The 23,683-nt window shown below is 59.1% G+C and overlaps 1 protein-coding gene across 6 annotated transcripts in view; it reads left to right on the forward strand.

Annotated features, from left to right (window-relative positions):
• RUNX1 (RUNX family transcription factor 1) overlaps window positions 1-23,683 on the forward strand; it is a 194,725-nt gene that overhangs the window by 110,924 nt on the left and 60,118 nt on the right. For 4 of the 6 annotated variants that reach the window (XM_036347492.1, XM_036347495.1, XM_036347496.1 and 1 more), the window contains 2 exons: window positions 3,010-3,166; window positions 21,294-21,398. In XM_036347492.1, coding sequence (XP_036203385.1) covers window positions 3,010-3,166; window positions 21,294-21,398 — 262 coding nt within the window. The remainder of the gene's footprint in view (window positions 1-3,009; window positions 3,167-21,293; window positions 21,399-23,683) is intronic. The other 2 variants (XM_036347494.1, XM_036347497.1) reach the window with 1 other exon arrangement.

Raw genomic sequence — 23,683 nt, forward strand, 5'->3', positions numbered from 1 at the left:
GCAGGTTCCACCTCAGAGCCTTCTCTGAAACGCTAGGAAATGAGGGCTTTGAAATAAATGAGTTGTAACTGCAAGTTCAGCCTAATTGGAGCGGGTTTCCATGCCAGTTCGAGCCGTGAGCAGCCGGGCCAAGAGCAGTGTGGGTAGGTCTCTGGGTAAAGGGTGGATATTTCGCCCAACTTCCTGATACTTCCAAAGCAGAGAAGTAAAACAAAATACGAGATACCCTTTGGCCGACAAGTCCCTTCTTGCCTGTTTGGTCTGCGCTAGAATGAAAATGTTTGTGCTTCCTCCTCTATTGTGTATCGCTTTCCATTCCCGTCGCTTTGTTTTTCTGTTTAAAGTTAGATTTTTTTTAATATTCCCTCTATATTTGCTTATCAATGATAAAATCTTTCAAACCAGCAGGCGTGTTAGTTTTAAATTGAACAAAAAATTTACCTAGTCTGAGGGCGCTTGTTGATCATGAGATGCTGTACATTATCTAAATGAATATGATTTTCCTGGATTTAATATTCTCTTCCTTCCCCACATGGAAAAACACATCCCTCCAAGATCAATAAAAGGCCACGTAAGTGATCTTGGAGCCCCCAATTCTCTTTGATTCCTGCTGCATTTTTTTAAAACCAGAAGGGTAGGAGTTAAACTCCTAATTTTTTTGTCTCCAATCCCAACCTCCACCATCTTTCCTTAGTTGGCCACCATGGTCCCCTTGCTCTGTTTGTTCTACTGGCACCACCTCCTGAAGCCAGGCAGTTACTGCCGAGGGCGGCGTGGACGGTGAGCGAGGCCTAGCCTGGAGCACTATGCGGGGAGCAGGCGGGAGGCGGGAGGCTTGCCATAGGTTTGGGGAGGTGGAAAGCAGTTGTGTATCTCCCCCTCTTCACGTAGCCTGCCCCGAGCATGAGTGGCTCGGCCGGAAAGCCATGTGGTGGATCCCGCCCCCGTGTGCTCCCTGAACGTTGCATTAAAATCAAGGAGCCGGGTCACCACCGGGAGAGGGGGATGAGAAAGTAAAAATGTGTGTTCAAGGAGACATTTCGACACTCCGAGCTAATTTCACACGGGGAACTGAAAACGGCGAGAAAGAAAAAAAAAGTGGAAACATGTATAAGAGCCTGAAGTTTTTAAGAGAAGAACAAAGCAGGCACATTTCGTGGGCATCGAAAAAATAGCAGCAAGAACTAAATAACCGATTGGGGAGATTGATTTCAATGATGTTTTTTGAAACAAAAGGGAGTTGTCATATTATTGCTCTTAATTAAATGGCAACACACACACTTATAATGGGAACTAAATGCCTAATTAGAGGGCGCCTGGGGGACGAACAGCTGTGTGTGTAAACCTCCGGCATAGGAAACATAGCCACCAATTGCACAGAAAGGATGGGAGAGGATGGGAAAGAAAGATAAGGAGCCAGACCTCAGGTGACTGTGCGAGTGGGATGAGTAGGTGAGGAGGTGCCCACCTCCCGTGTGAGGGCCGCTGCTCGGGGCCCCCCCCGCCCCGCCCAGCACGGGGTCCGTTCTCCATCGTGCTCCCAAGAGCCCGAGAGCTGGAGCATCTTGGGGAATGACAGCATTAGCGGACCCCGGGGGAGTATGACCACTGAGCGGGCCACGGAGGCGGGACTTTGAGAAACGTGGCTTTGCTGTCGGGCGAGCGAGCCGATGGCGCCTTCCTTACAGACGGGAAAGGAGGCTGCACGTGAAGGTGTTGGCCAAAATGACCCAGCAGTTCTCAGGGGAAAACCGGGAGGTGGGAACAGGAGAGGCGGGCCCTACCGAATGCTCGACTGCCAGGACTGGAAAACAAAAACAGCCAAACTGTGTCTATAACTGGGATGGACGCCACAGATTCCACTAGAGAGAGAGATGGGGAGAGAGAGAGAGAGAGAGAGAGAGAGAGAGAGAGAGAGAGAGAGCGCCACGGGAGAGACCAGAAGTGGCAGGAACAGGGAAAGCTCGGGCCTTTGGTGAGAAACTCTGAGGTCACTGGAGAAACAGCAACAGCGGCAGTGCAGCTGCGGTAAAGGCCCAGGCCAGCAAGCCTGTGTCCAGCGGGTCAAGCGATGACCCAGACATGGACTCTCCTCCGCAGGCCCCTTCCTGCTGCCCTCCTTGGGCCATTTTCCTTTGAAATGACCGCTCTCTTGTTACCTGAGCTTCAACACGATGTGTCTGCCCGCTTTCGTCAGTAGCCCCGATAGGAAATCCATTTCCGGTCAATGACATGAAGGGATTCCTCCTCGGGGTCGGCCGGGGGGAGGACCCTCAGGCACCTGTGCGGGCGGAGTGAGGCCGCCTCGGGGACTCACAGGCTCACACCGGCGACGGCCCCCTCCTGAGGTCGCAGGGGCGCCGGACAGCGGGCCTCGCCTCGGAGGCTGAGGTTTGGTCTCAGCCATAGCAGAGGGGTCTGCCTGGCGTGCCCCAGCTCGCTGCTCGTGGAAATCAGGAGTGTAGACGTGAGCAGGGGTTTCGAAGGTGCACTGCAGGGGGCAGCTTCGGTCACGCGGGAATCCTCCGCTCTCGGTTCTAAGGGTCAGATTTAATTTTAGGGAAATGAGTTTAGACACTACAAGTCAATTGGCCCGAGTAGGCCGGCCAGCAAGGCCTGGACAAGTGGAAGGAAGATGGGCTAGGTTGTAAACTTCCAGAAACAAGACCTCCTGGTGTTCAGACTTGGAGAGTTGAGAGCGCTGCGTGTTCGGGAGAAGGCATGGCTTGGCCAGGTCCTTGCTGTAGGCAGTCTTGCCCCAGCCGACCGCCCTGACCCTATGTCAGTTTCTTAGGATTTGGAGACTTATATTTAGCCATGCGTAATGGGTTTAAACGCAGAGCTTCCCGTCACTAACTTTTCTGTCGTTTTGCTTAATTTAGGATTGCTATTCGTGTGCAAACTAGCAAGGGTCACGTAACATGCATTTATTTTTGCAGTTTTTCCGTAAATGACATCACAGTTTAGGACACTCCTGATGTGTGCATTTGCCCCTTGACTGGCGTGTAGGTGGTGGCTCTCGGGGACGTTCCGGATGGGACGCTGGTCACCGTGATGGCCGGCAATGACGAGAACTACTCAGCCGAACTGAGAAACGCCACCGCGGCCATGAAGAACCAAGTCGCGAGATTCAATGACCTCAGGTTTGTCGGCCGGAGTGGAAGAGGTAGGTAGCTGAACTTGAATCACAAACTATTTACATGGCAACCGACCCAAATTTCAAAACCTCGAGATATTTCTGTGGTGGGATTCCCTAGAAACACAGTCTTTCTTGTTATTATTGCTACATCGAGCCTCTAAAAATATTAATTTAGAATTTAACATTTTTAACAGAATCTAGTTTTACATTATTGCTTTCTGATTGGCAGCATGTAAAACATGAATTTTGGATTTCGAGGAAGATGAATTTTGGATTTCAGTTCTTTATGAAAGTGTAAAAATACAAAACTAGGATTATTCAATGGGGGTTCTGTCTTTGATGATTATCAGAAATCTCTATAATGGGAGCCCTTAACTTGTGATCCGTGTGCTCCCTGTGGCAGGTGATAGGGTTTCAGGTGACCACATCTAATAATTTTAAGGGAGGGGCCGTGCATGATTATTGAAATTCGGCCTCAGGTAAGCTTGCCCTTTTATGGTAAAATGTGAAGAAATGGTGGTTGGTAAGCTTGACAGAATATGACTTCCTAGTCCATGGAATGTGGGTGCCTTGCTCTCGCTTGAAGGGTTTGGCCCAGCTCACATGTCCGGGACTGACCATAGGAAAGACTGGATGATGCAGGAGAACCATTGGGTCCGGGCAGTTCTGTGTGTGGTGTTATTTGTTGCCCGAGAGCAGGAAGAGGAGTGGCTGTTGGCTCATTGCAATCTCTTCTGCTTTCAAATTATTTTTAAATATTGTGTTTTCTCTGTATTGTAAGAACCCACGTCACACTTATAAATAGCAGTAAGCACTAGAAGTTTAATTGACAGAGGCGGGACCGTTTGTTTTGAAAATCTAATTTTTATAATAGAAAAAAATATCATTTTGAGTATAGTAAAAAGACACGCTAAATACCCAAACAACAGCTGATGATTATTGTGTTAAAAACGTAAAGGTGCAACCAATGGACATTTAAACAAGAGTCATCATTACTCTTTATGAAGGCATTTAAAAATCTAAGGAAATCTGTGTTCTTAGGGGTTTTGATTAGTTTGGAGAAGGGGAGATGGTGACGGGAGGGGTGTTTGGCTATTGTTTTCAAAATAGAATCATAGTGAGGGTAATTTAAAAAACATAAGATGATTGAAAATCTATGTTCATCGCCCGAACTATGTTAATAATAGGACAATGCAAAGAAAATTATATCCACTGATTGGAAGCATGAGGGATGCTATAAGGTAAACCAGCATAAGTCGTTAAATGGGTTCACTTGTTCTGTTAAAAGTCCCCGCCTCTCAGTAAATGGAACTCACATTATGATTCAGAGATGTGTGTTTAGAAAACATCTTGAGGGCTTCGGATGAGTAGCTGGCAGAGTGGGTGCGAAGCCAATAAAAACCAAGGCCCCACCTCCTGGTCCGTGCCTACCAGCCCGGCTCCAGCAATCTCCGCTCTGTTCTTGTGGGTTTCCACTCTTAGGACTTCATAGCTGGGTAACCTTTGGTGGCCTTTCCGGAGAAAGTGATATTAGCATCGTGTGCCTCTGTGTGGCTCTGTGTGGCTCTGTGTGTCAGGTTTGGGTGATAAAAAGTTGTGGAAACGGTTCAGTGGCCAATGCCAGCGACATTTTTCCACAAGAAGCTCCGTGGTGGCTTTGTGGCCACGCACAGTCAGTGGGTGGATGAGAAAGAATGAGAGTTGGAGAGGAGCCTGCTTCCTTTTCTGGCGTTGGGGGCTGGTCTCTCGTCTCGCTGGCCATTTCTGGTTGGAGTGGGTGACTAATAGGTGCTTGTGTTTACCTGGGGAGCAGGGAGCTGTTTCCCCAAGGCGTGGATTGTTTGCACTTGGCTGCCTGGTCCATGCCAGTGTGCCCTTGAGTTTGCATAAAAGCCGGAGTAACGTAGCTACAACCCAGGCTGGGCTGTCTCTGGTCACCTGGAATGAGACAATGAGTTGAAGCGCCGTGAGTGGGCAGGATCTGTGTTGCACGGTGTCTGCTTCCCATGAGTGATAGTCAGGAATCCAAACCACAGGAGCCCTAATTGAACGTCTGGCCCCGTTAAGGTTACCCTGTGTGTTGTTGGGCTTGAGTAATTTTTTTTTTTTTTGGTCAGTGCTACCAGACAAAATTGAGCTGTCAGAAGGCCCTGTTTGTCCCAGAATTTCTCTCCACAGTCATAAAACACAGCTCGATTTTATTCTTTCAAGTGTGAGTGTCGACTCAACGTCTGCCAGATTTTTTTTTTTTTTTTTTTTTTTTGTAATTTGCTTCCCATTATGAAGAGAGCAGATGAGTCTCTCTCATTTGGACAATTAGCCTCAATCTTCCACAGGGAACCGTGCCCTTTAAAAGTTTCATTACGTTTATTTTTTATAAGTGATCTTAAGATGATTTTTCTGTTTTTCAAAATGTGCCTATAAACATGTCATTGGCATTGACACACCCCACAGGGGCCAAAGAGGCCCAGGCTTTTGGCTCATCCAAACATTTCCGTGCAGTTTCACACTCTGTCCCCAGGCAGCGTCCGGCATCTCCACGGGGCCTGGGGCTCAGCTCCCAGTGAGGGGAGAACGAGGAGCTCCCTTCTCATTGCCTGCTGCCGTCCAGGGAGCTTGTGGGGCCTCGGAGAAGCTGCCAGAGGCCGAACATGGAGGGGTTTTTGTGGTTTTTTGTGCTTTTTTTCTGTTCTGCAAAACTGATCTGTCTGGGCGCTGGCTGAGGTCCAGGTTCGCAGCTCTAACCTCAAGTTCAGCCTGCAACCGGGAGAACCTGCCCGTCCGGCTCTCATGGCCTCGGCCTGGCTGACTACCCTGTCCCCTAACGTCCATGGGCGAGGGCTTGGGCGCCCCAGCCTTCCTCCTTCCCCGCCGCCCCCCCTTGTGCTCCGTGCCAGTCGCACATCTTGCTCAGGTGTATGCGGCCTGGGCGTTTCCTGGCTCTCACACGGCGGCCCCACGGAGGGGGCCGGTTCCCTGGCGAAGATGAGGCGGCAGCTCCAGGAGCGGAGAGGTGGCTGCTCAGAGCGCTCACACTCACCCGCTCGCCCTGGGACGCCCCTGCCCCCAGAAAATGGGCGTTCGAGTCGAAAGGACTCCCGATGGCAGAGCCGATTAGCAGTTTACACCAGCAGTTGAGGCAGGAGCTACGGGTGTCTGCAGGTGTAAGCGGGGGCATCGCGGCTGCAGCGACAGACACTGCAGACGGTTTGGCCAGGAGATCCAGGAATGCTTCCGGCCCGGCCAGTCCTTCACCCCTCACTCGGGGCCCCGGCTCTGGTTCATTCACTTAGAACCAAGCAGTAGGTCTGCCGGGGAAGAGGGTCCTCGCAGATCCTCCTACCTCCCTAAGGATGCGACTTCTCATCTGTCGGGAACATAAGTCCCCTGGAGGCCTTCTCCCAAGGCGTCCTGTGCAAAGTCAGTTTCTGGGGCCGCGGAAGCTAATGCCGGAGCTAATGCCGGAGCTTCCGGGGACCCATGGGCCCCCCAAGCCAAGAACCTGTGGATTCAGACCTTCACCTGGGCCGTGGGGGGCCAGCCCCATTCTGTGCTGCGCGCTGTAGACAACTAGAGGCGCACCCATCAGTGAACGAGAGAGACGCACCCCCTGGCGCCCGTGCCACCGGCCGCTGTCTGCATGTGGCCAGGCCTGGAGTGCGTGCAGGACAGCAGGTTCCCTCAGGCTGAGCTGCAGACCCCGAGCTCTCGGTGTGGCTGCCGTGGCCCCTCGCGCAGGAAAAGGGCCCATCCCACCACGGGGAGGGCGCCCCTCGCACAGCTCCGGCCCGGCCTCAGAGTCGTCCTGTGGGTGCACAGCAGCGCGGCGAGGCTGCGGGTCTGCGCCCCGGGGACGGGCTTCCGGGCGGGTCTGGGGGTGTGCTGACCTCCCTGGCCCCCTTCATCTCCCCCACTTTAAAACAGTCCCCTGTCCGGGCGCCCTTATAACAGGAGGCTCCTTCGTCGCATTCTTACCGGGGGCGTCTTCCCAGACGTAACTTTACTGGCACCGTCGGGCTGTTGCATATTTGGGGGATGTTTCTGACTCGGAGGTGGTTTCACATGATTGGGGGGACGGTGCCGGGTGGGGGGAGGGGGTGGGGGCTGCCTGTCAGGTGAGGCAGAAGCTGTGGTGGAAGGAAGAGGTGCGCTCAGCACAGGGGTTCCGGGCGGACAGAGCCTGCCTTCACGGAGCGCTTGTTGCTGAGAAACGGCCCGAGTCCCGGTGGCCTGGCGGGACCGGAGTCAGTCTCTGCTCCACACGGACGGACTCCCGCAGCGGGGCAGCCCGGATGGCGGCGAGGATGGCGCCGGAGGTGGGAGCTGGCGGTCAGCTCTCCGCCGCAGTCCAGGACCAGGCATGAGCTGTATTAAAATCAGCTCTCCTATCCCTCCCCCCTTTTTTTGGCTGTGATTGATGTGCCCTCTACAATAAATACTACGCAGACCCCGACGCCTGTTTTGGGACGTCAGTGTGGGCAGATACGGATGGAAAGGCCCACCGGGGGTACGTGCACCTCGGGCAGCCGCAGGTCGAAGGCTGAGCTCCGAGATGGAGTTCATCTCCCAGATCAGGTTTCTCCCTCTGTTTCACGTTTCCCAATAAAACAGGAGCAACACTTTCTTACCGTCGGTTGGCTCCACCCCTGCCCCCCTCCAGGAGCGCCCCTGCCCCCAGAGGCCCTGGCAGGGGTGGGAGAGGGCAGCTGGCAGCCTGCTGGGGCCTGGCGCCCTGCCGCACGCTCCCGTCATGTTCCTCGCTGACTTTATGGGGTGTCGGGATGGCCGAGGCTGTCAGATGGCTTTTTGAAATTGAGGTTATGGGGGTGAACAATGTTTGTGGGTCCGTGGGCAGAAGCTGGACTTCTCCCCACCCACCCGCCACCCCTCCCTTGCCCGCGGGCTGGCGATGGCCGGGGACGGAGACTGTGGGTCAGAGCGCCTCGGAGAGAACGGGGGCTGAGTGATTTCAGAGCTTCCTGTTTCGGCAGCGAGCGAGCATCACAGACATAAACAGAGATCCGGCCAGCGGCCGCAGGCTGCCCGGCTTCCATAAATCAGCGCTGTACGGCCTTTCCGTGCCGCTTGGCGAGGGCCGGCCAGGGCGGAGAAGGCTGCTCATGGAAGAACGTATTCTGTGTTTCTTTTTTCATATTTTTAAAGAAAAATGACTTGTTGAAAAGAGAGATGGTGTCCTGTCTGGGGGCTTTTTTTTTCTGCCGATGATCGTGAGCAAGCTCAGTGCCCTGAGGGGGTGTCTGCACGCCGTGGGCTGTGGGCCGGCCGTGAGGAGGGGCTGCGTGTTGGTGAAGGAGCTGTCGGGCGTCTCGCCGGTGGGGTGCGTGTGTGCGTGTCTCCACTGAGATGACTTTGGAGCAGAGTGTCTTTGAGGACGGAATCCACGCTAATAACATCATCCCGTCTGAAGCCCAAAGAAAGCAATTAACAGAAGCCAGTGAGTGAGCAGCCCGGCCTTAATGAGTGGCCTGTGAACACTTTCCAATTCGCAGGTTTTGCCCTGGCCGGTTTGGCTCAGTGGATAGAGCATCGGCCTGCAGACTGAAGGGTCCCGGGTTTGATTCCGGTCAAGGGCACATGCCCGGGTAGCAGGATCAATCCCCAATAGGGGGCGTGCAGGAGGCAGCTGATCAGTGATTCTCATCCTTGATGCTTCTCTCTCTCTCTCCCTCTCCCTTCCTCTCCGAAATCAATAAAAATATATTTTTAAAAATACGCAGGTTTCATGAGCTGGCCCATGGGGAGCAGATCACTGCTCAAGGCTTTTGTGTTTGTCAACGTGCATTCACGGCTTCGGGCTGCGCCTGTGCCCCGTGGGTCCAGAGCTGAGCCCCGAGTTCAGCAGAGCTCGGTCCAGCGTCTGAGTCGGTGTGGAGAACGGGGTGATGGCGGGTTCCTTCAGCACCGAGACGGCGTCCCAGCACGGGGCCGGGCCTCTGTGAGCCCATATAGGGTGGGCGGGCACCCCACTTAGGAATTCCGTTTCAGGTCACTGAGGTTTCTCAGCGAGGGCGTCAGGGAGCTGGGGACCCTCCGCCACCCAGTGCCCCCCGGGCCTCTCAGAGCCGGCCTCCTGCGCTGCCGCCAGCGCTGGGCTCTGCTTCCTGGGGAGCAGGCCTTCCGCTAGGAGCCACTTAAGCTGCGCTTTTCCCAGAGAAGATGGTAGTGAATTTCCTGTGTATTTTGCAACTTAGAGTAATGCCTGCTTTTACCCTGAGACCAAGGCTGTCATTAGGGACGTGTGGGCGTCCGGACCGGAGAGCCCTCTTACCTGGCCCCCACCCCTGGTCCCCGGACACTCTGGCCCGTTAATGGGAGGCCGGCCTGTGGGTGGAGCTTGGCCCACTGAGTCTCCTTGTGCAGCAAAGGCGCCTTCCCCGGGCTCAGGCACGGCAGCACCCAGGGATGGGCGGTGTGAGCAGGGACCTGGGGGCTCAGCTCGGCCCACAGGGGGCTGGGTGGAAGGGGAAGCTGCAGTTTGCTCAAGGCATTCGTTTCGGGGTTTTAACTGATGTTTCTCCTGCATTCTGTTTGAGACCACTGTACCTAGTACAGGCAGATCTATCATCTCTTTATCGTCTACTTATCTATCATCTACCTTTCTATCTATCATCTATCTATCTATCTATCATCTATCTATCTATCTATCATCTATTTATCTATCTATCTATCATCTATCTATTTATCATCTACCTACCTATCATCTAGCCACCTATCTATCACCTATCTATCATCTATTTGTCTATCTATGACAACTAATGAGGACGGTCTACCCCCAGGGCTCTGTCTGCCTCCCTGAGTGGAGTGCCCGGTACCTACCTGACCACGTCTTTCCGATGGTCCACCTTCGTCATCCTGTTTGAAAGCTCCGGGCAGGTGTAGCCAGGGTCTCCTATATCCGTCTGCCTGTCATTGTTTATTGTCCAAGCGCAGGCAGCACTCCGTGTTCTATTCGTGTCGGGTGTGTGGCATCCTCTTCAATTCTGACGGGGGGAGTGGGGGTGAGGAGTGAGAGCAGAGGTGGGAGTCTCACTCAGCGGCTCCCCCCAGGCGACACTGGGCATGTCTGCGGGCAGTTTGGATGTCACAGCTGGGGTGTGGGCAGAGGCCAGGGGTGCTCCTCGACATCCCACAAGGCACGGGGCAGCCCCCCCACAGACACCCACCCAAGCCCAAATGCCAGTCCTGCCGCGCCCATAGGCATGTCGCACAGGGGCAGGTCCAGGAGACCCTCTGAGGCGAGGCCTGTGGCCGGCTGGCCTCCCCATGCTCAGCGCCTGTCCCTCCTCCACCCCCTCCCCCCACCCCACCCCAAAGCTTCGGACCCAGGAGCACGGAGGACTGTGTCCCTCGACCTGCAAAGGACTAAAAGCCAGGCCCTGCTGGGCGTTGCTGACGGACACCTGGCAGCCCGGGAAAGGGCTGGAACAAAAACGGGACGCAGGGGAGGAGAGGAGCGGAGGGGCCGAGCCCATGGCCGGCCGTGGAGACACCGGGGCTGCGGGCCGCGGGCACACACAGGCCGGCTCTCCCTCTCCTGGAGGCCCTGCCGGCCCAGCACGTCGTGCTGCTGTCACCGTGCTCCACGCTGAGGTTCCGGAAGGCGCCCTCGGAGAGACTGAGATCTCCCTGCCCCGAGGCGGGGCCGCTGCGGGCGGCTCCCTGGGCAGGTCCTCGGGCAGCCGCCTCTGCGTGGCCACCCCACCTGCCTCCTGGCTTCCGGAAGCCCCACGGTAGAGCCCCGGCTCCCAGCCTCAGTCCACAGAGGCGGTGACGCAGCCCCAAGCACCGCGGCGAAGACAAGACAATGAGCCCAGACGCCCCTCAGGCGGACGCCCGGGAATCTTCAGACACAAGACCCGCTCTGGCCCGGCACACTCCCACGTGGTTCATCGGGGCCTGGACCAGGCCTGGCACAGTCCCTGCCTGGGAAAGCGAGCGCTGGTTGTATCAGCGGACCGCGTGGTACCGCCGCCTGCCCGTTTCCTCCGCCCTCGCCATTCTCGCTGCAGAAGGAAGAACACCGGGGGCAGGGGCAGCTCTTCCTCCCAAGTCTTGACATACACATCATCTAGCAACATTCACCCTGGCTACCTTCCGAGGCACGTGGGAAAGCACGGTCACACCCATTGCACAGATGGGCAGACTGAGGCCAGCACATGGAGTGAATCCTGCCAGCATGCCCACTTCTCCTTCCAAAGACCCGCAGGTTCGTCACGAACAGACGTGTGTTTCTTTGTTGTTATTACAAATCAGCGAAATATCAACAGGGACACGGTGGCTTTACTGTGATGTGGGCCCAGGCCCTGGACGGAGCACTCGGGAACACGCAGCCGGGTCCCTGTCCAAGGAGCAGCCAGGGGCGTCAGTGCTGTCTCTGTGGCCAAAGAAACAAAAGCAGAAACGGGCACGATGCTCGCTTTCAGTTTCTGCAAACGCGGAGACACCACCTTCAGATGGCCTGGGGGATGCCGGCATGTCCTGGCCACGGTCCAGGGCCAGCTGCCCTGGCACCGCTCCCCCTCCCCCAAGCGATGCTGCCGGGTGCCTGGCTATGGGGGTCCCTGGGCCTCCTGTGAAAGTGCAGCGTTTGCTGTTCGAGTACGAGCGGGAAGCGGGGCACGTATGAATCACACGCATCTGCGTGCCAGGAGCGTTTGGACACGAGAGTCGGACGGGCTACGCAGGGAGGGCTTTTCCCATGAACAGCGGTGCTTCCAATTACAGCGCAGATTTGATGTCATCTCCTCCGTCGCCAATCTGCAACCTCAGGGCCCGCCCGCCGCCGCGCATAACCCTTTCCCACCCAAGGGCTCTGGGCTGAGGAGCGGAAGCAGGCGCTGCTGTCGGTTTGGGGCTCACAGAGCTTCCCGGCGTGTGCTCTGCCGAGTCAGGGCCACCGAACAGACCTTCCAGAACACCGCCCATGTGCGTCTCACCCCAGGCACCCACACGGCGCCCTCAGCCCCAGGGACAGGCAGCCTCGAGCTCCGACAGGTCAAGTCACCTGCCCAGGGACGCGTCGCCGGTTGGGAAAGCTGGAGCTTCGGGTTTTCTGTTGCTTGCTCCTCCTTGGCAAGGATTTGGCATGCCTTTATCCTACCAGGAAGTGTGTCCAGTGTCCAGTGACAGTGCCCAAACACAGCAGGAACTTCATAAATATTCACAGGCAAACACGGGAACCATCGTTCCAGACGGTCACGCGATGGAGCGGGCCTTCCCCGTGCTGGTGCGTGAGCTTCACAGCTCCAACCCCTTTCCCGTCAGGAGGGGAAGTGTCCGTGGTGATTCCGTGGCGGCTGTGGCCTGTCCCCAGAGGGCGTTTCATGAGGGCGTTTCATTCCTTCATCCATCAGCTCATTGATTCATCATCAGACCTGCACAAGCACCGACTGTGTGCCAGGCACTGAGCTAGCACTGGGGGTGCAGAGCTCAGCCATAGCGAAGCCACAGCCTCGGGGCTGGAGAGGGGCTGGCAGCGAAGCAGCATCGCTGCCCTGAGGGGTCAGCACTGGGTGCGGGGATAGGCGTGACCTCGTGAAGAGGGAGGGGGTCTTTCTGGGCAGGGGTCATCTCGGCTGAGACATTTTGGGGTGATGAGGAGGCCGCCCAGGTGGGGCCATCAAGATGAGTGCCCAAGAGGAGAAGGCAGAATGGGGGCAAGGGACTGCACACCCTCCTGTGGGAGAGGCATTTGAGGCCCCGACACCCCTGACGAGCCTGCTCTAGTCCCCGTGAGACGGAGAGCTGCCAGCAGGCGCTAAGGAGGGAACTGACCCGGTGGAGAAGATACCTGGACGCCCAGCTGGCGTGGCTCAGTGCTTGAGCGCTGACCTATGAACCAGGAGGTCAGGGTTCGATTCCCGGTCAGGGCATAAGTCTGGGTTGTGGGCTCGATCCCCAGTGGGGGGCGTGCAGGAGGCAGCCGGTCAATGATTCTCTCGCGTCATTGATGTTTCTCTCTCTCTCCTGCTCCCTTCTCTGAAATCAATAATAATATATTTTTAAAAAAAAGAAAAGCAAAAGATACTTGGATCGCAGACTGGAGGTGGGAAGTGCGTCTGGGGGCGCCTGGGGGCTCGGAGACAAGTCTGGACCAAGAGCGCCCATTGCTCCTGTTGGGCAGCCTCAGACGGGGGCCCAACTTGCACCCCCTCCCCCCCCCGTAAATGTCCCTGCGCCTGGGAGTCAGGCCCCACAGGTCCTGCTGAGCACACCCAGCCTTGCCTGAGCTTCCCTCTTCTTCCCGCTCTGCCTGCACCCGCCTGCCCTCCCAGCTCCCCGCACCGCCACCGCCACCGCCACTGGGGCGGGAAGCTGGTGAGTGGGCCTGGGGCCCCGAGCTGCTACCCTTCTCAGTGTCCATCCTTCGGTCTCTCTGCCACAGGCTCCGTGCTGCTGGGCTGTGTGTCTGGGGCGCTGGGCTGCAGGCACAGCAGGGTCAGGGTGAGGACGGGGTCAGCCCTGGGAGGTGCCTGGATGCCCATCTGGGCACACCACCCAGGAAGCACAGCGCCCCGGGGCGTGGGCTCGGCCTGAAGAGGTGGTGTGTTCACTGTCTTGGGGGTGTTTGTGCTTAAAGGATTAAAACGTGGTTCCTCACCCAAGACACTCAGACCTGTGATACCAAACAAAATAGGAAGACATGACAGGAACCATGAATCTGGAGAAAGGAGGTGAGAGTCGCAGGAAGCATGGAGCTCGGGGCTCAGCGCATGGCCCACCGTCCCCCCTCTGGGAGGCCCACCGTCCCCCCTCTGGGAGGCCCACCGTCACCCCTCTGGGAGGCCCGCCGTCACCCCTCTGGGAGGCCCGCCGTCCCCCCTCTGGGAGGCCCGCCGCCACCCCTCTGGGAGGCCCGCCGTCACCCCTCTGGGAGGCCCGCCGTCCCCCCTCTGGGAGGCCCGCCGTCACCCCTCTGGGAGGCCCGCCGTCCACCCTCTGGGAGGCCCGCCGCCACCCCTCTGGGAGGCCCGCCGTCCCCCCTCTGGGAGGCCCGCCGTCCCCCCTCTGGGAGGCCCGCCGTCACCCCTCTGGGAGGCCCGCCGTCACCCCTCTGGGAGGCCCGCCGTCCACCCTCTGGGAGGCCCGCCGCCACCCCTCTGGGAGGCCCGCCGTCCCCCCTCTGGGAGGCCCGCCGTCACCCCTCTGGGAGGCCCGCCGCCACCCCTCTGGGAGGCCCGCCGCCACCCCTCTGGGAGGCCCGCCGCCACCCCTCTGGGAGGCCCGCCGTCCCCCCTCTGGGAGGCCCGCCGTCACCCCTCTGGGAGGCCCGCCGTCCCCCCTCTGGGAGGCCCGCCGCCACCCCTCTGGGAGGCCCGCCGTCACCCCTCTGGGAGGCCCGCCGCCACCCCTCTGGGAGGCCCGCCGCCACCCCTCTGGGAGGCCCGCCGTCACCCCTCTGGGAGGCCGGCCCCACCTGAGCGGAGCAGGGAGAGCCGCGCCTTCAGGGGGAAATCAGCCGTTAGGAGCCCGTCCACTGGGGGTTGACAGAATAGCTCGTGGATCCATGTAACTGTCCCCTGGCCGCGGATCAGAAGGTGCGGAGAGTAAAATGCTGTCCTGCCCTCAGACGTCTCACCTTTACGGACCGTCTCCGGAGAACACGCTCGGCATGTTTCTGGTCTCTCTGAGGAAAACGGCTATTTTCCAACCAACCCATCCTTCCAAACAAGCGCTGTGTTTATGGAGACCGAGGTGTGTATGTTCAGCACCGGGCACCCAGTGGGCTCGGGGGGCCGTCCCTGTGCCCGTGGCTTGGGCCTCCCTCCTGTCTGCCTCTGCCCGTGCGGACGCGGGTGGATAGAGCATCTGCAAACACACACGTGGATTAACTTCAGTGCAGAGAAGCCAGGAAATCCCGTGCAACCGGCAGGATTCGTACCCCATTCAGAAACCCCCAGGTGACTAGTGACACAGCTCCCCCCTCCAACATCGCGGGGAGTGCTGGGTAAGGACATGGAGGGGGGCAGACGCATGACTGTGGGCGGTTAGGCTGTTCCGGTGGAAGAGCGAGAACTATACATTAAAAGCATTTCGTGAAAAATACCCCAAGTTCAGCTTTCTCCCGGAAGCGGAGGGCACACTGATGTTAATACTTGGTTATCCGTGATCAGAATGAGACCCGGCGCCATGTGTAGGAACAGGCGGGATCTCCCTGCGGCGTCTCAGAATCTCTCGGGGTTTCCGGAACCGCGAAGAGCAACATTCGAGCGGCCCCTGCCGTCCTGGGCTCTGCAAAGCTGCTGTTCTTCCTCTGACTTTCCTTCCTCGTGGTCTTGGGGTTTCCACAGCCTTCCTGCAGGGGGCGCAAGGGAGGGCAGCTCTGAGATTGGGGTTCACCAGCTGCGAGACCCCTGGGCCATTGGTCCCCGTGAAGACAGCCTTCCCTCACGTGACCACAGGCAAGTTTCACATCCCGTGGAAACTGCCCGAAAAGGAAGAAGTGTCTAGGACCCAGACCGGCCCCAAGGAGGGTGACAGAAGCCGCCCAGTGGCTCTGGGGTGGCCCAGGTGATGGGCTGGACTGGATCCAGGCCGGCGGGCGGGGGGAGACAATGGCAGAGGATGGAGTGAGAGGGCGGCCCCTCGGGTGCACTGGTGAGGAGGGTGTGGCCACAGTGGGCGCAGTCGCCTACCTGTCATTGAGCTCCTGAGCAAGAAATGAACTGACGGCGCCTTCTTTTTTTTTTTCTTTTTCTTTTCAATCTTCACCTGAGGATATTTTTTTCCTCAATTTTTTAAAAATATATTTTATTGATTTTTACAGAGAGGAAGGGGAAGGGATAGAGAGTTAGAAACATCGATGAGAGAGAAACATCAGTCAGCTGCCTCCTGCGCACCCCCTACTGGGGATGTGCCTGCAACCAAGGTACATGCCCTTGACCGGAATCAAACCCGGGACCCTTCAGTCCGCAGGCCGATGCTCTATCCACTGAGCCAAACCGGTTAGGGCTTTTCCTCAATTTTTAGAGAGAGTAGAAGAGAGGGAAAGACAGAGAGAACCATCCATGTGAGAGAGACACATCGATTGGTTGCCTCCTATAGGAGCCCCAACCAGGGCCCAGGACAGGGAGGAGCCTGCAACCGAGGTACATGCCCCTGATGAGAATCGAACCCAGGACCCTTCAGTCCACAGGCCGTTCTATTCACTGAGCCACACCGGCCAGGGCTAGAGTGGCCTTCTTACCTTCTAATCCTCTCGCCTCCCTCGGCCCTTGGGGACCAGGGAGCACATTTGCCACCGTCCTGAGGTCTAGCCACTGAGGCCCAGCCGAGGCGGGGAAGTGGCTTTATGCGACCACAGTGGCTGCAGGAGGTCATGGCCCCAGGGCCTTGGAGTTGTGGGGCAGCCAGCATCCGGGAACGTTCGCGGGAACCTTCCCCACAGAATAAACCGTCGGTATTCCGCCCCGGCGTCTGCGTGCCCACACGGCGCTGAGGGGGTGACACATGTCCCGTGGGGAGCATGGGCCTGGCTGGCTGAGAAAGCCCAGCAGCCAGTCACAGCTGTGCCTTGCAAAGGTCGCCAGCTGGCGGGGCAGGAGCGAACTTGAACTTCAAGGTCAGTAGACAGCGTAGTTTTCCTGGCGGGTCTTGGGTTCCGTCCCGCCGCCCTGCAGAGCCCTGATGCACACCTTGCCCCCGACCCCAGCCCCTCCACACGGGACCGCCCGCAGCCGTGGGCTGGCGGGATCATGTGGCTCCGTCTTTTGTGATCATTAAGTTGATATTGCTATTCAGGGCTCCATTGAACTTGCACAACACTGAGAGGGAAGGACTCCCCATTTCACAGTTGACAAAGCCGAGGGCCCAGGGAGGTTAAGCAGCCTGCCCGAGGCCACACAGCTCGCTCGCCCACAGCCCCGGCCTTCCTCCAGGCAGTGACAGAGCCGGCTCCTGCTCCCGCTGCCTCAGGTCACAGTCATGACGCCGTCTCCCCCGCCGTCTCTTCCCCCTCTTACTCAGGCCTCCTGTGTGTGCTGCTCGGTGTATTCCTCCGGGCACCCCACCGCCCTGGCCGGGGGTGAGAGGGGGGTCCCGTGGCCCCCTTCCTGGCTCCCTCGTCTGGGACTGCCCACGCAGGGCGCCTGCGACCCCAAGGCCTGCGACCCGCAGCGTGGCCCCGGGAGCTGAGCCTTGCAGCAGCAGCTCAGGGTCACCCGTGCTCCGGCCTCGGCCTCTGCTCCTCTCCTGAGGCCAAAGCCACGGCCAGGGGATCCCTGAGCCTCTCCGCAGGGACTCCCGTTCACTCTCCCCCGCAGCCACAGCCCTGTCTCCCGCCCCTGCAGAGCCCATGGCGGGGGGAGGGGGCCGCGGGGGGGAGGGCAGGGGTGTCACAGATCTGCTCCCCGCGCCCTGCCCTGGCTTCTTCCCGGCCTGGCTACGGCTGCCTGAGAACAACACTTGAGCGCCGTTCACACTCCACGCCCACGCACTTCAGATACCAGGCCCATAGGTCACAGGGTGAGGGAGTCTGGCGCACACACACGCGCTCCGGGCCACAGCCACCGTCTGCCTGCAGGTGCCGGCCAAGGCGGGCGTGTCCGTGACGGAGGGCGGGCGGGGCGGGGAGAGCGCGGGCCCTGGTCCCGGAGCCACGGCGTGGCTCGGTGCGCCCTCGGCTGACTGTCCCGATTGTCCGTTTCGGAAGAAGGTGGGAAGAGGAGGCAGCTGTCCCGAAGTGGAACAGGGTCGCCACACCTGTGACCCAGTGTCGCCAGTCGGCACCTCCGTCTGGGAGGCCACAGGCCGGCGTCCCGGCGGAGCTGTCAGCAGGAGCCCGCGGGAGGGGTGCCCGGGACCGCGCCACCTCTCGGACCCTGTCCCAGGCCCAGGCGCCCCACCCAGTCGCTTCTGCCGGGCAGGCCTTTCCTGCGCCTGCACCGGAAACGATGGGCATCAGGAATAGAGCTTTAACTGTGAGCAACGAGGCCGCAAGCACTCGCGTTGGTTGAATGTCACTCGGGATGAAGTCGGCCGGTCTGTGGCTCACCGGAGGCGTCACTGCGCGCTCGGCAGCCAGGCGCCGACTCTGGCTCCGGAGGACGCTCTTTTGACCTAGAATCCAGGCCTGCGGATACTGTCGGGAGCCGTTTGGGTGCATCGGGGTTTGGAGAGAGAAGACACAGGAGGAGGCCACGGGTGATGGAGGCAGAGGCTGGACCCATGCTCTGGAGGCCAAGCCACGTCAGGGCTGCCAGCAGCCACCAGACGCCGGGCAAGGCCAGGCCGGCAGGTGCTTCCGGAGGCTCCCAGGAGTCACGGCTCTGCCGCACCTTGATCTTGGACGCCTGGCCTGAGACCAGAGATGCATTCCCGGCATCTGGGCTGCTGGTTTGGGGCCGTTTGCTACAGCAGGCCTGGGAGACAGCGGCATCGTCACGGACTCAGGGCTGAGGTTGCAGGCGGTGGAGGTGCACAGGGCACGCGCCCACCTGCACGGGAGACGGGCACCAAGGGCCACCCCTGGAGGGCGGAGGCACAGTAGGTCGGGACATGGTGTGTGTCCCGGAGCTGGAGGTCTGGAGAGGCACCCATTTGTGCACGAGCTCCTGATGCCCCTGAAGAAAGAGCCCCCCACTCCTGCCCCCGCCACACACACCTGCTGTCACTGGGCAGTGCCACTCTGCACTGCTGTGTCTCCAGGTCCTGTCTTTTTCATTTCACACTCACACTCACACACTCACACACACTCACACACATTCTCACACATACACACACACACTCACACACACTCACACACACACACACACATACACACACACTCACACACACACTCACACACATACACACACTCATACACACACATTAACACACACATTCTCACACACACACATTCTCACACATACACACACACTCATAGTCACACACGCACATTCACACACACTCACACTCACACACTCATACACACATACACATGCATACACACATGCACATTCACACACTCACACACACTCATATTCACATATGCACACGCACACCTCTTTGACACACACTCACATCCTCACACATACACACACATACACACACTCATACTCACACATGCATACACACATGCACATTCACACACACACTCATACACATGCACATGCACACCCCTTTGACAGCCATGCACCGGATACAGCTTTAATGTTTTACTCATATTCACTCATTTCACCTCCCCCCAGTTCTACCCTCCACCTTCCTGTGAGGGGGCCCTGGGGGTGTAGAATAGGACACCCCCTCCGGCCTGTACAGCCACAACCCCATTCAGTCCGACAGCCTAATGGATCACAATGATGATGTCACAGCCGCAGAGCAAGCTGGTCATCGAGACGCACACCTGGGATGGGTGATGGCGCCGCCTTCGCCGCCAGGGAGACTGAGGCGGGGCGGCAGCAGGAGGCCTGGAGGTGGCAGGAGGCCTGGCGGGTGGAGTGGCGGAGGGAGAAAGGCCCAGAGCAGAAACGCCCGCTGTGGCTTCCAAGAGGCACTGGGAGGAGGGGTTCTGGCTGCGGGAGGGGGTGGTCGTGTGAAGATGGGGCTGTGGGATCCCTCTGGATGCTGGAGGCGGTAACTGGTGGTGGACGGAGAGGGACAGACCGGCCAAGATGTCCAGAGGGCACGGGGGCTGGGCTGCGCCCAGGGCGGCAGCTGCCTTTGCTCCTCTGGCCGCTTCTTCGAAAGCCACACACCGAGAGCGAGATGGCAGCCGCTCTGGGCACAGCCTCCTCCGCGGGCCCCCAGTGGGCTCCTCCCGTCCCTCCACGCAGCTCCGCGCTGGGGAAGAAACCAACCCCGGCCGTCGCCTGGTGCCACCCATCGGAAGGGTGTCCTGAGGACAGCGAGTGCCTGTGGCCATGGGTCCTCCCAGTCCCAGCAGGGAAGGCAGCTGATGGGGAGGGAGCGGGGGGGAGGGGGGGGCGCCTCAGTGCCTCCCGGGCTCTGGCCCTCCGTGACCCCGCACCCCGCCTGCCAGACCGGCCAGCCCTGACCTTGGCTCTCATCGGCTTTAAATAGACGGAGCACCAGCCCGTGGCTGGGTGGGGTTTTGCACGATCAGGCCTCACCGTCTGCCGTGGCCAACGATCCTTTCATGGGCGTGTCCTGGGCCTTTTCTGTCAGGCGGCGGAGCAGCGAGGACACTGCTCTCTCTCACTCAGGGAGGAAGATGGTTTGGGTTTGAAGTGTTTGGGGAGCAGGTGGAGGAATAGGTGGCATGTTTTGTCTTCATTTCTCTTGGTGCCGTTTCATGCTACACGATTAAGGAGAAGGTCTGTCATGCGGGCGTTCCTAGGAGGCCTGGCCATCACGCTTAGTCAAACCGTAGGGTCCGGGTGTGGGAAACAGAGAAAAAGGAAGTAATAACAGTGAGTGCGGCGCACTCAGTTTGGATGGTTTGACTCCTAGTAACTCTACCCGGTACCTGCGTGCCCATCTCCCAGGTGGGGGCACTGAGGCCCCCAGTGTAGGTGACGTGTCGGAGGGAAATGCACGGCATGGACTTGTTTCCAGAACCTACTGCGTCTCCCCCGTCTGTCGCTGCGTTTCCGGAGCCCGAGTGTTGGCTCTAAGTGTGGTTTGGCAAATTCCATGAGCGCCTCTAACAGCATCCAGCATTGAAACATAGGATTTAAGACCCACCAGCATTGAGTATTTCTGAAATACAGAGAATCTTTTAATTTAACCTGTCCTCAGTCTTAGGGGTTCCATCTCTCCGAACCCTAGAGGTACAGGCAGCCCTAGAGTTGAAGGCGGATTGGGGGTCTTTTCCTCGCGTTTGCCCTGAGTTTATAAAAGGGGGAGGCGGGGGTGGGGAAGGAGTGGGTAGCTGGCCACCCCATCCCGCATCCCCTGGGGTCTTGACTGGAAAGAAAACAGACCCGATCTCTCTCCATCCTGTGCTGTTCATGGGGGATTAAGTGCTGCCTCTGTGTGAAGTGTTGCAGCGTTTGCGCTGTCACTGTCTGCAGTGCCCCATTGTTACCATAGGGAGCGGCTCAGACCTTAAGCAAAGCCCCACTCCAGGGCGGGGAGAAAGCCGTGGCGGCGCTGAAGCCGTGCACCTTGGGGTTCGAGGGCGGGTACGTCCGCGGTCCATCCCGCGGCAGGTGCGTGCCGGCCGCCGCTCATTCTCCTGCTCTTCTGTCCGCAGGGAAGAGCTTCACGCTGACGATCACCGTCTTCACAAACCCGCCGCAGGTCGCCACTTACCACCGCGCCATCAAGATCACCGTGGATGGGCCCCGGGAACCCCGAAGTAAGTGGGCCGCTCGGGGCTGGCACGCCCCCCGGCGGGCACGCTCGGGCGCCAGGGACAGTGTCCTTGAGTCCTTGGGTCCCACTGGCGTCGCTCAGATGTGGCTACGGCCTCTGCCAGCGGGGATGCGTGCCGGGCCCCCGCAGGGGGAGGAATTGTACTCTGACGCTGTCTCTCTCCGAGGCAGCCTCTGAGCTCTCTCTGAAACGTCCTCAGAGGGCAGAGGGGGCGAGGCCGACTCACGCGCATGTCAGAACCACGTCGGGCGGCGGGAGAGGAAGCACGAGTCCCTCAATACATGGAGTCCGACAGGATCAGAGACAAACAGTGAATGGACCTGGGCAGGCACAGGGGCGGCCGAGAAAAGGCCTGGGGTCAGAGTGGACCACAAGGGCCTGATCCCATCCGAGCTGGCTTTGTATTCGTTTGTGAAGGCTGGAGAAGGAAACTATGAAAATGACCGTTTTCTTTGGGTGGCACAGATGGAAATCTTATTACAGGATTGTTTAAAATAGAGAAAGGGAGGGTAGGAGGATGCTTTGGGGTTGGGGAGGGGAGAAACCGGTAAATATAGAAAGATGGCACCGAAAAAACAGCTCCTGTGAGGAGAGCTTTTAGAAGGAGTGGGCTGTTTAGTCTGCAGAGGGATGTCTTGCTGGTGACTTAATGACTATCTTGGGGTAAACACGGGAGTGACACTCTTTTCCAAGCCGCACCCTTCCCGGGTGGAGGCGGGGCTCCCCGTCCAGATCTGTGGCGCTGCCTGGGGCCCCGCCCAGTCCGGGTGCCTCACAGTATCGGGGTCCCCGGCGGAAACTCATCTCTCTGCTCAGGGGGGACATTCAGCACCAGGGCTTCCTGGCCCTGGAGGCTGAGCTGCAGGGAGGCCGGGCTCTGAGACGCGGAGATAAGGAGCCTGAGCTCTGGGGGCAAACAGGGGGGGTGCTGGTCCAGGCACTTACACCGCCAGCAGGTCATGGAGCCCCCCTGACCCTCGGGTTCCTCATCTGCAGAACAGGGATTCTACTGAGCGCTTCTGTGTGAGATTGAATGGGGTCGTGAGCACCTGGCAGGGAAGGGACGGGGCGGGGGCAGGGAGCCCTGGAGAGCCCCCCACCCGCCTGCATCTCCCTGGCGTCGCTCCGGCCGGGCCCTCTGAGGACTTTCGTTGTGGGGGAGCCGTGAGGCCGCCCTGGGCGTGGCTCCCTGCGTGTCACCCTTGCTCAGAGCACCTGTGGCTGTCTGTCCCATGGTCCCGGCCACAGCCTCCTGGCCGGCTGGTCCCCTGCTAGAACCATCCAGGGCCTGCCTCAGCTTCTCCGGTGCTGGAGTGGGAAGAGCCCCTCAGAAAACAGCCCCCACCAGGACGGCCCCTGGGACACGGTGTTCGTCCACGGCCCCCTCGGTTCCACGTGCCACCCTCCCGGGCTCCCTCCCATCTGAGCTTCTCTCCCCGGCAGCTTTCTCTGGCCCCGCCCGGACCCAGGAAACCGGGCTTGGTGACATCCTATTCCAGTTCCTGCGTGAAAAGCAGGGACCGCTAGTGACGAGCAGTGACCTGCTTTACACGGAGCGGGACGGGGGCTCTGCCGGAGCAGAGAGGAGCCGGGCTACCTGACAGCAAGGCCGGGGCGGGGGGGTGGGGGAGCAGAGGGCCTGGGGGCAGAGGGCCCGGGGGCAGAGGGCAGGGAGGACTGGACGCTGAGGGGGATGCGCTCCTAGCGGGGCTCACTCGGGGGCTGTCGAGTCTCTGTCTCTACCGGCGGACGGAAGCGAGCAGCCCGGTGGCGGCCTGCCTGGAGGAGGGAGCTCACACCACGTGGCCCCTCGACAGACCCCGCCCTCTGCCCTCCTGCCCGTCACCAAGGGCGGGGTGGCCCTCGCTAGTGTCTGCTGTCACCCCCAAGGCCCTGAGAGGTGGTTGGAGACGGACGGTGCGGGGCCTCCTCAGAGCCCGCCGCGGGGGAAGCGGGGGTTGGTGGCCAGGGCCTGCCGTCCACTCGCCTGCCCTGGCCTCTCCCTCCAGGAGCAGCCAGAGTGGCTGAGGGCAGGGGCTGGCCGAAGGGGCCCCCGGAGAGGCGCCTGTGTGTGGCGTCTTTCCTGGAAGTGAAAGTTAAATGAGCACGTATGTGCCGGACATAAAGAGGTGTTCTTCGTGCAGGGACACAGCCTCAGTTTCCCCAGCGGTTCTGGGAAAAGGCAGAGGCAGCCCGGGGCCGGACGCTGCTGTCCTCTCAGCTGTGAGTGGGGCCGTGGCTGCTCGGCGCGTGCGGTTTTCCTGGTGT

The sequence above is a fragment of the Myotis myotis genome, unplaced genomic scaffold (genome assembly GCF_014108235.1).
Source record: "Myotis myotis isolate mMyoMyo1 unplaced genomic scaffold, mMyoMyo1.p scaffold_m19_p_2, whole genome shotgun sequence".
NCBI lineage: Eukaryota > Metazoa > Chordata > Mammalia > Chiroptera > Vespertilionidae > Myotis > Myotis myotis.